We start from the raw sequence: 14,306 nt of genomic DNA, 5'->3' as shown, positions 1-14,306 counted from the left end.
CCGGCACAGCGAATCAGCCCAGTAATATGGGTAGGGCTCCCTCTGACTTGCCCCGGACATTTTCCTTACATAGTATGTTGTCCAGAATTCCTGCACATGTGCGGCAAGAACAGTCTACTTTTTGGGAGATGTTTTCAAAAATTCAAGGTGGATTGGATTGGATCTGTGTGCCTCTCCTGAATACTGGCCATTGCCGCTACCACCATTTTGGTCCATGTCTGCAAAACTTTTTCTTACATAGTATGTTGTTCAGAGATCCTGAGCATGTGGGGCAGGAACAGTTTACTTTTGGAGAGATTACTTCAAAAATTCAAGGTGGGTTTGGTTGGATCTGTCTACCTCTCCTGAATACTGGCTGCCACCGCCACCTTCTTGGTCTCTCCTAGAGTATGTTGTTAAGTATTCCTGTGCATGGGTGGCAGGAGCAGTCTGCTTTCTGATCTCTTCTGGGATATCCCTCCAAAAATCACTTTTCTTGCAGTGGCGGGTGCCGCACTGCTGTCTTGCCTCTAAGTCTGCCATTTTCCACTCTCGTTTATTTCAGATAGGATGTAATGACTGGAAATGTTTCTGTGTGTTGTCCCGTTCAGCTAAGACCAAAAGGTGTAAAATGAGCTGGTAATATTTGTAGGATTTGTTGCAATTTTATGTTATTTGGGCTGGCAAACAATATATTATCCATATAATGAGAAATATATATATGTGGCCATCTTTTTTTAATAGGCTCGAGTGCAGCTCCAACATATAACTGACATATTTTTGGGGAATTCATCATACCCTGAGGCAATATTTTTCATTGATATCTGTAGTGAGGCCCGCAATTATTAAGCCACGGCAAAGAAAAAGCAAATCGTTTTTTATCCTCTGGATGAACGGAAATAGTGAAGAAGCAATTTTGTATATCTATGACAATTATATGTCAATTTTTAGGTAACATAGAAGGCAAAGGAATGTTTGGCTGTAAAGCTCCCATAGGATACATAGATGAATTAACCCTTCGGAGATCTGTAAGTAATCTCCATTTGCCTGATTTCTTTTTTATTACAAAAATCGGAGAATTTTAAGGTGAAGTTGAGATTTTTATATGTCCTTTTGTAAGTTTTTTTTTTTATTAGCTCATGAGCAGCTTGTAATTTTGATTGGGTTAATGGCCATTGTTCTATTCAGATCGGAGTGTCAGATTTTTACAGAATTTTTATAGGCTCCATAACCTATAAAAAAGGAAAGCTCTGTCTAGCATATTAAATGAGTTCCCCATTGAGATAGTACATCTCTTTCAATAATATTAATAGGAACATCTAATATATAAGGTTTGATAATAGCTAACTGTTCATCTTCTGAGGTAATGTTAATATAATTAATAGATTGTTCTATCAAAGACACTGGATTAGACCCAATGTCTCTCAATTGACATGACACCGTAGTTATAGGGAATGTTGCAGGCCAACATAATTTTCTTTTTTTTTTTTTCTTTTTTTTTTTTAATTGGTGCACTGTATTCATACATCATAGTAGGATACATACTTTTGTAGACATACATGCACACTTTTCCCAGTCAGCCCCCACCCAATCCCCACCCCATTCTCTCCCTATCCCTCCCTCCCATGCTTGGCTTAGTAGTTGACATCTAGTATTATGGCAATTTATCTAAAATTAAAAATGATAATCTCACATAACAGTTTCATTTGTCTGATGCCAAGCTTTTGATGACTTAAAGATAACATTTCAATATTTCTTTTTGCTTTCTTTCTTACCAGAGAATATTTTTTTCTATTTTTTAGGTGAAACTATCATATATTTATTTTTCAGAAAAAAATCTATCCTAATATGGAATATGGAGTCTAGGTACCCAAAACAATCTTGAAAAAGAACAAAGCTGGAAGATATATATTTTCTGATTTCAAACCATATAAAGCTACAATAATTGAAACAGTGTAGTACTATTCTAAAGGCAGATATATAAACCATTGGAGTTAAATAAAAGCCTAGAGCTAAATTCTTCCCTATGTTGTCAAGTTATTTTTGACAAGGTTTCCACGAACATTTGGTGGTGGAAATGATAATCTTTTAACTAAATATTGTTGAAAAATAATAATTACATGGAAAAGAATAAAATTGGACCCTTACCTAATCCCATATACAAATATTAACTCAAAATAGATAATAGACCTAAATACAAATCTTAAGACTATAAACTTTTAGGAGAAAATCTGGGTCATAAAACCTCACAACATTGAAATTGGCAGTGATTTCTTGGTTATGATTTCAATGACACAGGCAACAGAGGAGTATACAGACTCCCTAAAAAATAAAAAAATAAAAAAATTGTATATCCAAAGACAATGTAAACAGAGTTAACAGTTACTAATAGAATGGGATAAAATATTTCCAATTGCTATATCTGAAGGTATATTAATATTCCAACTAGAAATCCTAAAAATTAACAACAATAAAGGCAAACAATACCATTTAGAGATAGGTAAAAGACTAACATAAATAATGAATCTCCACAGATAACCAATCTTAATTGTCTGTTGGATGGAAACTCTTGTTTCTCTGGTTCTGGTATGTGTTACCTATTTCTTCTTTGTAGTTAATCTCTTTGAGTATTTTCTCTAGTGCTGGTTTTGAAGACATAAATTCCTTCAGTTTCTGTTTGTCATGGAAGTTTCTTATTTTTCCATCTAATTTGATAGAAAGTTTTGCTGGGTAGGAAATTTTTGGCTGGAAGTTGTTTTCTTTCAGAGTTTGGAATATGTTACTCCAAGCCCTTCTGGCTCTCATGACTTGGTTTGGGAAGTCTGGAGTGATTCTAATTGGTTTGCCTCCGAATGTCACTTGGCCCTTTGTTTTTGTTGCCTTTAAGATTCTCTGCTTGGCTTCCACATTGGTCATTTTGACAATTATGTGGCGTGGGGATCCTCTTCTCCGATCCTGTCTAAAGGGAGTTCTATAAGTTTCCTGGACCTTTGTATCAACCTCTTGCTCTATGTTTGGAAAATTTTCTGCTATACTTCTTTGAAGAGATTGTTGATCCCTTTGGTTTCACTTTCTTTTCCCTCCTCTATTCCAATTATTCTTAGGTTAGCTCTCTTAAAATGGGCCCATATTTCTTCAATATCAGATTCCTGCTGTTGGATATTTTTTTCTAGATTAGAAACTATGAGTTCATTTTTGGATTGCTCATCTTCTAAGAGCGAGATTCTGTTCTCCATGTGTTCTAATCGGTTGTTTGTGCTTTGAATTGAGGCCTTTACTTCATTAATTGCATCCTTTATCTCTTTTTGGCTCTCTCTGAGTTCTTTTCGAAGCACCTCTATTATTTCTACAGTTATTTTCCTGATTTGATCTTCTAGAAATCTCTGATTTTCTGTTTTATCGGGTTCTGATGTTGTGGGGTTGTGGGCATTAATTGCTCCAGTATTATTCCTCTTTCCCATGATTTCAGAAGTTTGTGCCTTCTTTGGGTTCTTCCCTTGGGTCACTATGACTTCCCTTAAGGTGTTCTGGATCTCGAGTCAGTAGTATCTCGGACCCCACTACTCCTTTACTGGGTTTTATCACAGAGTCTCCAACCCAGAGAGTCCATAGAGGCTGCTTTAGACTGTGGGGGGTGCCAGGTTGCAAGTTCTCCTATGGTGTGATATCTCTGCCACCGCCCCTCCCCCACTGGGTCAAGTCCCAGGGAGTACAGTACTGGGATTTCTCCTCTGTGGCCCGCAATTTGACTCACTGTTCTTGAGTACGCAGATGTAGCTGTACTGGCCTCGCTGAATTCGGTGCTGTTGCCGCCGGTGGCAATATGGCGCCGCTGCTACGCCCTCAGCTATGGGGCTGGTGTTTTTCTTCTTGATTTTGATTTCTACTCTGGATCCCTGCAGCGTGTGCTGAGCTCGGCCACTGGGAGCTTTAGATGCTCTCTGCGCGGAGAAATCCCGCCTAGCTGTTCCGCAGTGGCTCACCTCGGCTCGCTGTAGCCGTCCCTTGAATTCGCCGGTGCCTCCGGCAGTATGGCGCTGCTGCCGTGTCTGCCGTGTCCTCGGGCGCGAGGCCGGTGTATCTCCTCTGTGGCTCTGTTCTCAGTCCGCTTTCTCTCTGGAGCCTGGTGATTCTTTGTTTCACTGGTGATGGTGTTTTCTGGCTATGAAAGGCGCTGATTTTGTGGTAATGGAGATTTGTTGTTAGCGGGACTCTTAAGCCTCGCTTTTCTCGGTCGCCATCTTCCCGGAAGTCCAACATAATTTTCTAATGATAGTAATATTTGATCCTGTATCCACAAGCTCTTGAATATTTTTATGTTTTAACCAAATTTTTATTTGAGGTTGTAGTTTTTTAATATTTAACGTCCAAAATACATTTTTTATGTTTGTATTGCCAAAACCTCCTGTTTTTTGTCTGTCATTAGGGGCAACTTGAATATATGGTAATAATATACATTGTGCTATATGGTCTCCCCTTTTAAACTTTATCTCAATTACAGAATTAATCATTACTTGTATTTTTCCAGTATAGTCAGCATCTATTACTCCAGGTGAAACCATTATTTTCTTACTAGTAAGGCTAGAGCGTCCTATAATCAAACCAAAAGTATTAGGAGGAAGAGGACCATAAATTCTTGTTTTAACTCTTGTGGGGACTGCCCCAGCAGGAATTTTAACATCTTAAGCTGTGGGCAGATCTACAGTGGCACTTGCCCTGGTGGCATGTTGTAGGGAAAAAATTGTGGGATGTCCTCGGTTATTTGTTTTGGGCCCTGAGGGGGGCCCGTCCACAGGTTTCCTGAAACTGAACACGTATTTTGATTTTTGTTGGGAATGGCATTGCTGGAAGCATCAGTTTTGGATCTACATTCTCTAGCCCAGTGTTTGCCTTTTTTACATCTTGGACACATGTCTGGTTTTTGTTTGGGATTCATATTTATTTTTTTACAATTTTTTTAATATGACCCGTTTGTCCACATCTATGACATTTTACATTAGAATTTATTCCTTTTAAACTAATTAGCTAATACAGTTGCGAATGATTGTATTTTTTTATGTTCAGAATATATATCTTTGCATACTTTTAGATATTGATAAACATCTCCTGTATCCTTAATTGGCAGAATAGCCCTCCGAAAATCACCATTTGCATTTTTATAGGCCAGCATTTGTAGCAATTCTTGCCGAGCATCCTCCCTTACCACAGTTTTCTCAATTGTCAATTTTAGACGTGCTAAAAAATCAACATAAGGCTCATTGTCTTTTTGGTGTATTTTAGTCCAGGAGCCATAATTTTTTCCAGTAGGTCGCAATTTTTCCCACGCCTCTAAAGCAATTTTCTGCAATTGATCATGTATTTCAAAAGGCGTATTGGCCTGAGCATTAGGGTCATCATAATGTCCTGCACCAATGAGCATGGGAAAGGTAATAGCTCTCAAGGCAGCATTATTGCTGTTTAAGTTAGCATGAGCTTTTTCGGCACACAAATTATGAAACCACATTTGTCATTGCAAGTATTTTGGCTCCTTTAGCAATACCCTACATACAGTTTTCCAATCTATAGGTGTTCAATTGTTATAATGTTTTGTAGCTCCATTTAGTAATTCTTTGACATAATAAGATTGTGGCCCATATAATGTTACTGCCTTTTTTTAAGCGACCCATTAAATCCACGTCTAGTCCCTCGTATTGGCCAGGCTGAGGGTTTCCATTAACAGGAAGCAGTCGGATCACAGGAAAAGCAAACGTATCATCATCCTCTATGAAATCACTAAAATCATTGTCTAAATTTACACTTTCAGACCCTAAATCTATAGAATGGAGGGGTTTTTTAATTTTATGTTTTATTGGAAAAGCAGTTAATGGAGGCGTGGTAGGCTGTATGGTTTTTATTTTCATTTTTGTATCGCACTTTTGCCCTTCCTTTTTTAACTGTAATTTTTTTATTTGAGCTTTTAGCATATTTAATTCTTCTTTAAAATCAATTTCTTTATCTGAGCTTTCTTTTTCAGTTATAACAGCCTCAGGGGTATCATATTCATGAATAATCTTATCATGATCCCTTAAAATATCTCTTTTAACTCCTTCCTCTAACTGTAACTTTTGTACAGATGGAGTAGCCTCCTTTTTCCAATGACATATTTTTCTCTCTTCTAACATAGCTTTGAACAAAGCATATAGTAAAGACCAAATAGACCAAAATCGAACAGGTATATGTTCCCCTTTTCTAACGGCCTCTTCTATATTAACTTTAATTGTCTCCCAGGTTTCTATGTCTAGCGTCCCTTCTTCTGGAATCCATGGGTTATAATTTTCTATCACTTCTATACACATTTCAAGATCAGAAGTAGAAACTCAAGCTCTATGAGATTTAAGAAGTTGTTGTAAGATAGAAACATAAGGAGTAGATTTAGCTTGTCCCATCCCCCTGTAATAGTATTTACTTATCTCTGGCTTTCCTGAAACACCTTTTTCTTAGGTTCCTGTTCGGGCGCCACCTGTCAGTGTCTAGTGCACTGGAGACCTAAGGGTAAAGCTGATTCATGGGACACAGGGGATGCAGGTTTCATGTACACTGCATGTTTTATTGAAAGAGAAATCAGACTTTTATAGAGAAAGCTTCCATGGGATCCATAGATGAGTTAACTATTTTAGACATTACAAGGTTATCTTAAGGCAACAATAGCTGTGTGTGAGTAAAGTCAAAGGATGAGTCTCAAAGCAACTTTTTGTTTTACAATTAGTAGCAAAGAACTCTTGTGACTGCTCATAACTTCTCAAGCTGTTTTATCATACCAATAAGTTTTCTGAGAGATGTCTATGCTGGGAAGGACCTTCAGCGAGAGGGCCGGAGCTGCTTCTGATCTTGAAGGCAACTTGGCAAGACTTATAGCTCACTGATTAGAGGAAGTATGCTTGCCTCCCAGCCTGGCATTCCAAGCTGCTTCTCAGGAGCCAGAGTTGCTTCATTAACCCTTCAAGCAGGAGCCTGCATCTCAGTACTCTCACACCTCTCCTTGATACTGGCTGTTGCTGCTGCTGCCATCTTGGCCCTCCTCTCAAGCATTTTTCTTAAATAATATGTTTTCCAGAATTCCTGAGCATGTGGGGCAGGGGCAGTCTTTTTTTTTGGGGGGGGGGATTTCTCCAACAGTTCAGGGTGGGTTGGATTAGTTTTATCTACCTCTCTTAAATACTGGCCACCACTACCATCGCCATCTCTGCCATCTTGGTCCATCTCTTCTTTCTTATATTTTAGTTAGGAAGTCATGGCTATAAATGTCTCTATATATTGTCCCAATCAGGTATTTAGCCAAAATATGATATCTGGTGTTTCTCAGAGGAATTCCTGTCCTATTTGGCCACTGCCAGCTATTGTTCATGTGGCCACGGTTGCCAATGCGACCATGGCCGCCACCATCTTCCCAGAAATCTGTTTATAACATCCCCCCCCCGCCCAGACTTCTAGGCACTTCTATAAGCAGAAGTTAATGAGGCACTTTGAGGAGTAATAAGCTGCTCTACTGATTGATGGATAAATGAGAAATGGAAATAACCTTTTCCTTTTAGATCATGGGTATTGTTTCTTAAAACATATGTATTCAGTTTCACTCATGCTCCCTCCCTCCTCTTCCCCTAAAAAAGTAATGCAAAAAGGCAGCATACTTTTTGACCTAATATGGATCTAACCCATCAAAACAGATCTAATAATTTCCTGGACTATGAAATAAAAAGTTTGCCAAAACTTCAAATCCTAATGAACTCTCTGCATTCACATTTTATATAGTTGTGACCTTTAATTCAATTACTGACTACAACGACTCCCTTTCAGATTTGCTATGGAATCATTTATGGAATGGGAGCTAAATCTTTAGGAGAGCAGATGGGCATTAAAGAAAATGATGCCGCATGCTATATTGACTCCTTCAAGTCCAGGTACACAGGTAAGAAACTCAAGTGCCAATTGTCTTATTGATGCCATTCTTTGTGACCAAGCTTACCATATTAGATTAACCTTAAAAAATCTTTTCTTGCAAAATTTTTCTATTAAGATATTTCATTAATCAGAAGTTTTCATCAGGCATTATTAAAGGCAAAAACATTAATATTACTTATGATTATTTATTAAAATATGCTTTTTTCATAAAGGTAGGGACAAAGATGTAATAGCAAAATAAAGTTGCTATATATACTATTGTATATATTGTATTGTGTTTGGGAACTGATTTCTGCTTTGGGTTTAAATAGCTTTAGCTTGAGCCAGGTGTGGTGGCACACACTTGTCATCTCTGCGCTTGGGAGGCTGAGACAGGAGGATTGTGCAGGTTCGAAGCTAGCCGCAGCTACTTAGTGAGGCTCTCAGTAAGTTAGTGAGACCCTGTTTCCAAATAAAATATAAAAAAAGATCTGGGAGTATAGCCTGGAGGTAGAAAGCCTCTGGATTCCATACCCAGTACCACCAAAAAAAAAAAAAAAAAAAAAAATTGCTTTAGTTTGAAAGAGTAAACCACTGATTTAGATGTACTAGGAACTCTTAGAGAAAACGGCTGTTATAGAGCAGTTTGAGTATTATAATCTTAGATTATCTCTTCTTTTGATAGTTTTTTAAAGTATAATTTATATGCAATAAAAGTCACCATCTTCAGGTGTATAGTTCTATGAATTTTGACACCTGTGTGTAGTTTTTTGTTTCTAGTCTGTGGGCCTGTCTCACAAATAGGCTTTGGACTTAGCAGCCTCCATAGCATATGTATGCTGTTGTTTCTGCCTCTCAAAAAAACCCCTGCCTGATACAATAAACAAATGTACTAATAACAAAATAATGAAGATATACTCATGACAATTATAATTCTCATTTACACCAAAAAAGAAAAGGAAAGACTTCTGGTGGGATTTTAGTATGTTTCACTATTTATATTGAAATCAGTAAATGTAACAAAGGATGAACTTTGTTTATAATTAAGTATTTCTGTATTTTCTCTGTAGGGATTAATCATTTTATGAAAGAGACCGTGAAGAATTGTAAGAGAGATGGGTTTGTTCAGACAATTTTGGGAAGGCGAAGATACTTGCCAGGAATCAAGGACAACAACCCTTATCATAAAGCTCATGTATGTTTTAATTTCTCTGGATTTTTTTTTTTTTTTTTTTTTTTGTGATACTGAGGGTGGAACACCCAGGGACTTTCTACCTCCTGGTTATACCCCCAGACCTATTTTATATTTTATTTGGAAACAGGGTCTCACTAAGTAGCTGAGAGCCTCATTAAGTAGCTGAGGCTGGCTTCAAACCTGTGTGATCCTCCTGTCTCAGCCTCCAAAGCGTGGGGATTACAAGCATGCGCCACCACGCCCGGCAATTTCTCTGGATTTTTAACAACATTTCAATGACATGCACTGTTTAACAAAGCCTAAACACTACTCGTGTCACTTTTAGGAATGCTAGCATTTTTTTTTAATTTATTTTTATTGATGCATTGTAATCATACATCACATTGGAATATAAGACTTGAGAGGATATACAAGCACACATCATTCAATTAGCCCTCATCTAGTCCCCATCCCATTTCCTCCCCCTCCCTCGATCCCATGCTTGTTTGGTGATTAACTTTGATACATATGTTTATGTACCTCCTGCTTTTTAAAGAGGCTCCATCCTCCCCTATTCCATACCCTCTGATTGGTCACCTTAATTGCTTCACTCTAGGGCCCTTTCTATAGCTCGACCACTTCCTGTTGCCCCTTTCCTCCTAGTTATTGCTGATTAGGGGAAGCATCTGGTTTTAATTTTCTGCGATATTTCTCTGTGCATGCAGTGTTGCAAGTACCGATCCCACTCTTGACGGCCCCAGTAGTAGCCTGGCTACCCGGTGGACTGATCCAGACCTCGCTGGCTCAAGCAGTGGCCTTGCCTCAGGGGAGAACACGATTCTGGAATGCTAGCATTTTAATGGGGTCTTCTGAATACACAGGATCAGTCTTTGGGACACTAATGTAAATTTGGGTTCCCTCAATGCCTTAATTAATGATGTTCTATTTCAGTAAGTCAATTGTTTATTCGCTTTGGTATCAATTTGTAAGTAAACTTAATTCTTAGATTTAGCTGAGTTTCAAATACCATATATTAATTTGTCATTATCATACCAGATTGCTAACATTTCCCAGGGATTAGCCAGTCATTAAATTGTGATATTTTGTGGTTCTTTCTACTTGCTTTTTTATTTTAATAGTGTGGTCTTATTGGGCATTATTAGAAAATTTAAATAGTGAACAAGATTCTGGAATGCTAGCATTTTAATGGGGTCTTCTGTATACACAGGATCAGTCTTTGGGACACTAATGTAAATTTGGGTTCCCTCAATGCCTTAATTAATGATGTTCTATTTCAGTAAGTCAATTGTTTATTCGCTTTGGTATCAATTTGTAAGTAAACTTAATTCTTAGATTTAGCTGAGTTTCAAATACCATATATTAATTTGTCATTATCATACCAGATTGCTAACATTTCCCAGGGATTAGCCAGTCATTAAATTGTGATATTTTGTGGTTCTTTCTACTTGCTTTTTTATTTTAATAGTGTGGTCTTATTGGGCATTATTAGAAAATTTAAATAGTGAACAAGATTGTTTTAAACATCATTTTGAAGATTTATTGATATTTGTTCAAATGATGATTAAAATCTTTCTAAGTTCACTGGGATTCATGAAAGTGTTATATGTATTTAAGCCTCCGTTATCATCCACATCTTCCTGTTTTCACCCAATGCGTTTTGCCCTTCCTCCATGATTTTGCTTGTCGGTGCCCACCACACGTTTATGTAATAAAAGGACCCAGGTCTGCAAGTGCGAATCCTGTCTGGTGCTCAGAGCCTTCACAGCACTGACTCTTTCAGGGACACCACAGGGATAGTTGGCTTTTTGTTTCTTCTTCACTGTCCAGCCTCCCATGTATCCACATACAGACATCAGGCTTTTATCAGATATTTATCAGGAATTTTACCATCTCTCTTAAGTAACTAGGCACTGTATTTGATACATTAGGAAACTCAAGTCTTAGAAGAGATAAAGCAAACAGAAAAATACATAAAAATATCCTTAGGTACTCAGTTATTTCTGCTTCAGGTAGGAGGTAAGACTTGAACAGATTCTTGCAGGCCATTAAAAGTTTAGATTGTTGTGAGTGAGAAAAAGTAGATAACCACGTGAGGAGGGGCCTAGCAGACCAGCTGGTAGGAATGGAGAATTTGAATTGTCATGTGGAGGTAGATAATTTTCTACTGATTAGATGGAGCAACTAGAAGGTCCTTCCTAGAGCTGGAAGGCTTTCAATAGCAGGCTGAGAGATTTGGACTTGATCTAACAGGAATCGATTATGTTTGGGGGGATTTACATGCTATGTCTACTCTAATGTCTAGCTCCCTAACAATTATGTAGTCAGATCATTAATTTTTTCATGTAACACTCTATTCTATATGAATTTATCACAGCTAATCAATTTTTCTCTTAATGGGCATTTGGGTTTCCACTTTGAAGCTGTTTTGGATCTATTTATTTGAACATTCTTATCCAAAGTTCTTGGTATGTATATACTTTAACTCATGACCTAGTTGCTGCACATTTTAACTTTAGTTCATAAAGACACATTCTTTTTCATGGTGGTTATAGCAGTTTATCTTTCCATAAGAAGTGTATGTGGCTTCTCATTGTTCTGTATCCTTGCCAACACTTATTAAGCTAATATAACTAGCTTTTGTGGTGGGTATAAAGTTTTTTTGTTTGTTTGTTTGTTTTTTTTTTGGTGGTACTAGGGTTCCTGGAAACCCTTCTACCTCCAGGCTACACTCCCAGACCTATTTTATATTTTATTTGGAAACAGGGTCTCTTAAGCCAGCACAGCTGGCTTCGAACCTGTGCCATCCTCCTTTCTCCGCCTCCCAAGCGCAGGGATTACAAGCGTGCGCCACCACACCCGGCTATAAAGTTGTATTTTTAATTTCTGTTTTCTTGAATACTAGTGAAGTAGAGCAACCTTACAAATATGTACTAGTCATTTAATTATTTTTTTCCTCAGGAAAAATGCTACTGAAGTTTTCTTATTCTCTGTTGTTGTTTTGTTATTACTGATATATATATATATATATATATATATATATATGCTTACATGTGTGAAAAATATTCTCTCCCAAATTATGCCTTTTTCTTCCTCTTATTAGTAGTGTGTGTGTGTGTGTGTGTGTGTGTGTGTGTGTGTGTGTGTTACTGGGGATGGAACCCAGGGACATTCTACCTCTGAGCTACAAATCCAGCCCTAATTTTTTATTCCTTAATTTGAAACAGGGTCTCATTGAGTTGCAAAGGGCCTCAGCATACGCCACCACACTTGGCTTATTAGTAATTTTGTGTGTGTGTGTGTGGTATTGGGGAAGGAACCCAGGGGCATTTTACCTCTGACTACACCCCAGCCCTATTTTTTAGTCTTTTTTTAAATTTTTGAAACAGGGTCTTACTGAGTTGCGAAGGGCCTCGCAAAGTAGCTGAGGCTGTCCACAAACTGCCATCCTCTGGTCTTCACCTCTCGGATGCTGGGCATTATACGCATGTACCACCACACCATTTTATTATTAATAAAATAATTTTAAATAAGGACACAGTATTGATATTGCTTATTCTCGATTTTTTATTGAACAATAACATACCTACCATAAAGGGCACAAGTCTTAAGGGGTGAAGCTTAAAATTGTAATAGGTTTTTAGCCTTACAGCCAACCTCAGGATCATGATGTAGAACTTTTCCAGCACGCAGCAGGCTTTTTTTATGCCTCTGCCCAATCAGTACTGTCTCCTTTGCACACACATAAAAAACTAGAGGTTAGCTTTTAATGAACTTGAATACATTTTAAACTCAGTCATACCTCTTGGGCCTGTTTTTTTCAAGTTGAGGTCTGTGACAGTGTCACCTGCCTTAGTTATCAAGACTTTTAAGGAGCCTTGATATATAGAATAGCAAATTGTGCTTTTTTCCCCAAGAACATTTGGCTATGCTTTGTCTTCTATATTTCCATATTAACTTTATAATCACCTTGTCAATTTCCACACAAACCCAATCCTGTTGAGATTTTTTGTTGAGATTGTCTTTACCATTCAAGATGGGATTAATGAGGCGGGCATGATGGTGCACGTTTGTAATCCCAGCATTCGGGAGGCTGAGACCTAAGGATCGCGGTTCGTGGACAGCCTCAGCTACTAAGCGAGGCCCTTCGCAACTGAGTAAGACCCTGTTTCAAAATTAGAAAACATAAAAAATAGGGCTGGAGGTGTCTCTTGGAGGATGCCCCTGGGTTCCATCCCTAGTACAAAAAAATAAAAAATAAAAAATAAGCAAAGCTGAGATTAATGGACATATTTTTGGTACTGGGAATTGAACCCAGAGGCATTCTACCTCTGAACTATACCCCCAGCCCTACTTTAGTTTTATTTTCAAACAGAGTCTCTGTAGGTTGATGAGAGTCTTACTACTTGCTGAGGCTGTCTTCGAGCTTAAAATTCTCCTGTCTCAGCTTCTCAAGTACTAGGATTACAGATGTGCACCACTGCACCCAGCTAATGGACATATTTTTTAACTAGAGCTTTCAATTTATAAATATGATATGTATCCATTTATTTATGTCTTTAGGTCATCTTAAACTCTCTCAATAACCTTGTATAGTTCTAGGGAAATAATTTTACATATTGTTTTTATAGATTGATAGTTAGGTTTTGAAAAGTCTTAATTGTATTAATAGTAAATGGTACCTTTTAAATATTTTTATATTTTCTAACCATATGCTGCTATTACATAGAAATAACAATTTTATTCTTTTATCTAGAAATCTTGCAAATATTATTTACTAATTTTAATAATTTATCCAGTGATGTTTGTAAATATTCTGTCTGCCTATGTTAGTCAGCTTTCCATTATTATAACAAATACCTGAGATAAACAGCTTATAAAGAAAAAAGGTTTATTTTGACTGATACTTTTGGAGGTTTTAGACCATGAGTAGTTGTTGTTGTTTTGGTCCTAGGGTGAGGCTGTTTATCATGGCAAGGAGCATGTGGTGAAGTGTCGGAGATTCCTCTCTGGGACTTGGGAGGGAGAGACCTGAAATAATGACTCGGACAATTGCCTCTTGTGCAACTGACAATTTTATTCTCTAAAACTAAGTTTTTTATATCCTTCTCCAGTTAGGTTAAGTATCAAATCCTCATGGGAAATAGTAAATACCAAAATGAAATGGGGGGTATTAGGTAGAGGACATGTACCATGAATCGCTAAGATACAGTCATCA

General features: G+C 37.6%; 1 protein-coding gene across 1 annotated transcript in view; it reads left to right on the top strand.

The window, feature by feature from the left end:
* Window positions 1-14,306, top strand: part of POLQ (DNA polymerase theta) — a gene marked incomplete at both ends in the record, with an annotated part of 125,536 nt that overhangs the window by 99,399 nt on the left and 11,831 nt on the right. The window contains 2 exons of the mRNA XM_080696858.1: window positions 7,813-7,924; window positions 8,967-9,091. Coding sequence (XP_080552984.1) covers window positions 7,813-7,924; window positions 8,967-9,091 — 237 coding nt within the window. The remainder of the gene's footprint in view (window positions 1-7,812; window positions 7,925-8,966; window positions 9,092-14,306) is intronic.

Source organism: Muscardinus avellanarius (genome assembly GCF_963383645.1).
Source record: "Muscardinus avellanarius genome assembly, chromosome: 5".
In the NCBI taxonomy this organism is placed as follows: Eukaryota; Metazoa; Chordata; class Mammalia; order Rodentia; family Gliridae; genus Muscardinus; species Muscardinus avellanarius.
The sequence above is the reverse complement of the archived record's forward strand: the minus strand, read 5'-3'. Positions and strand labels throughout refer to the sequence as shown.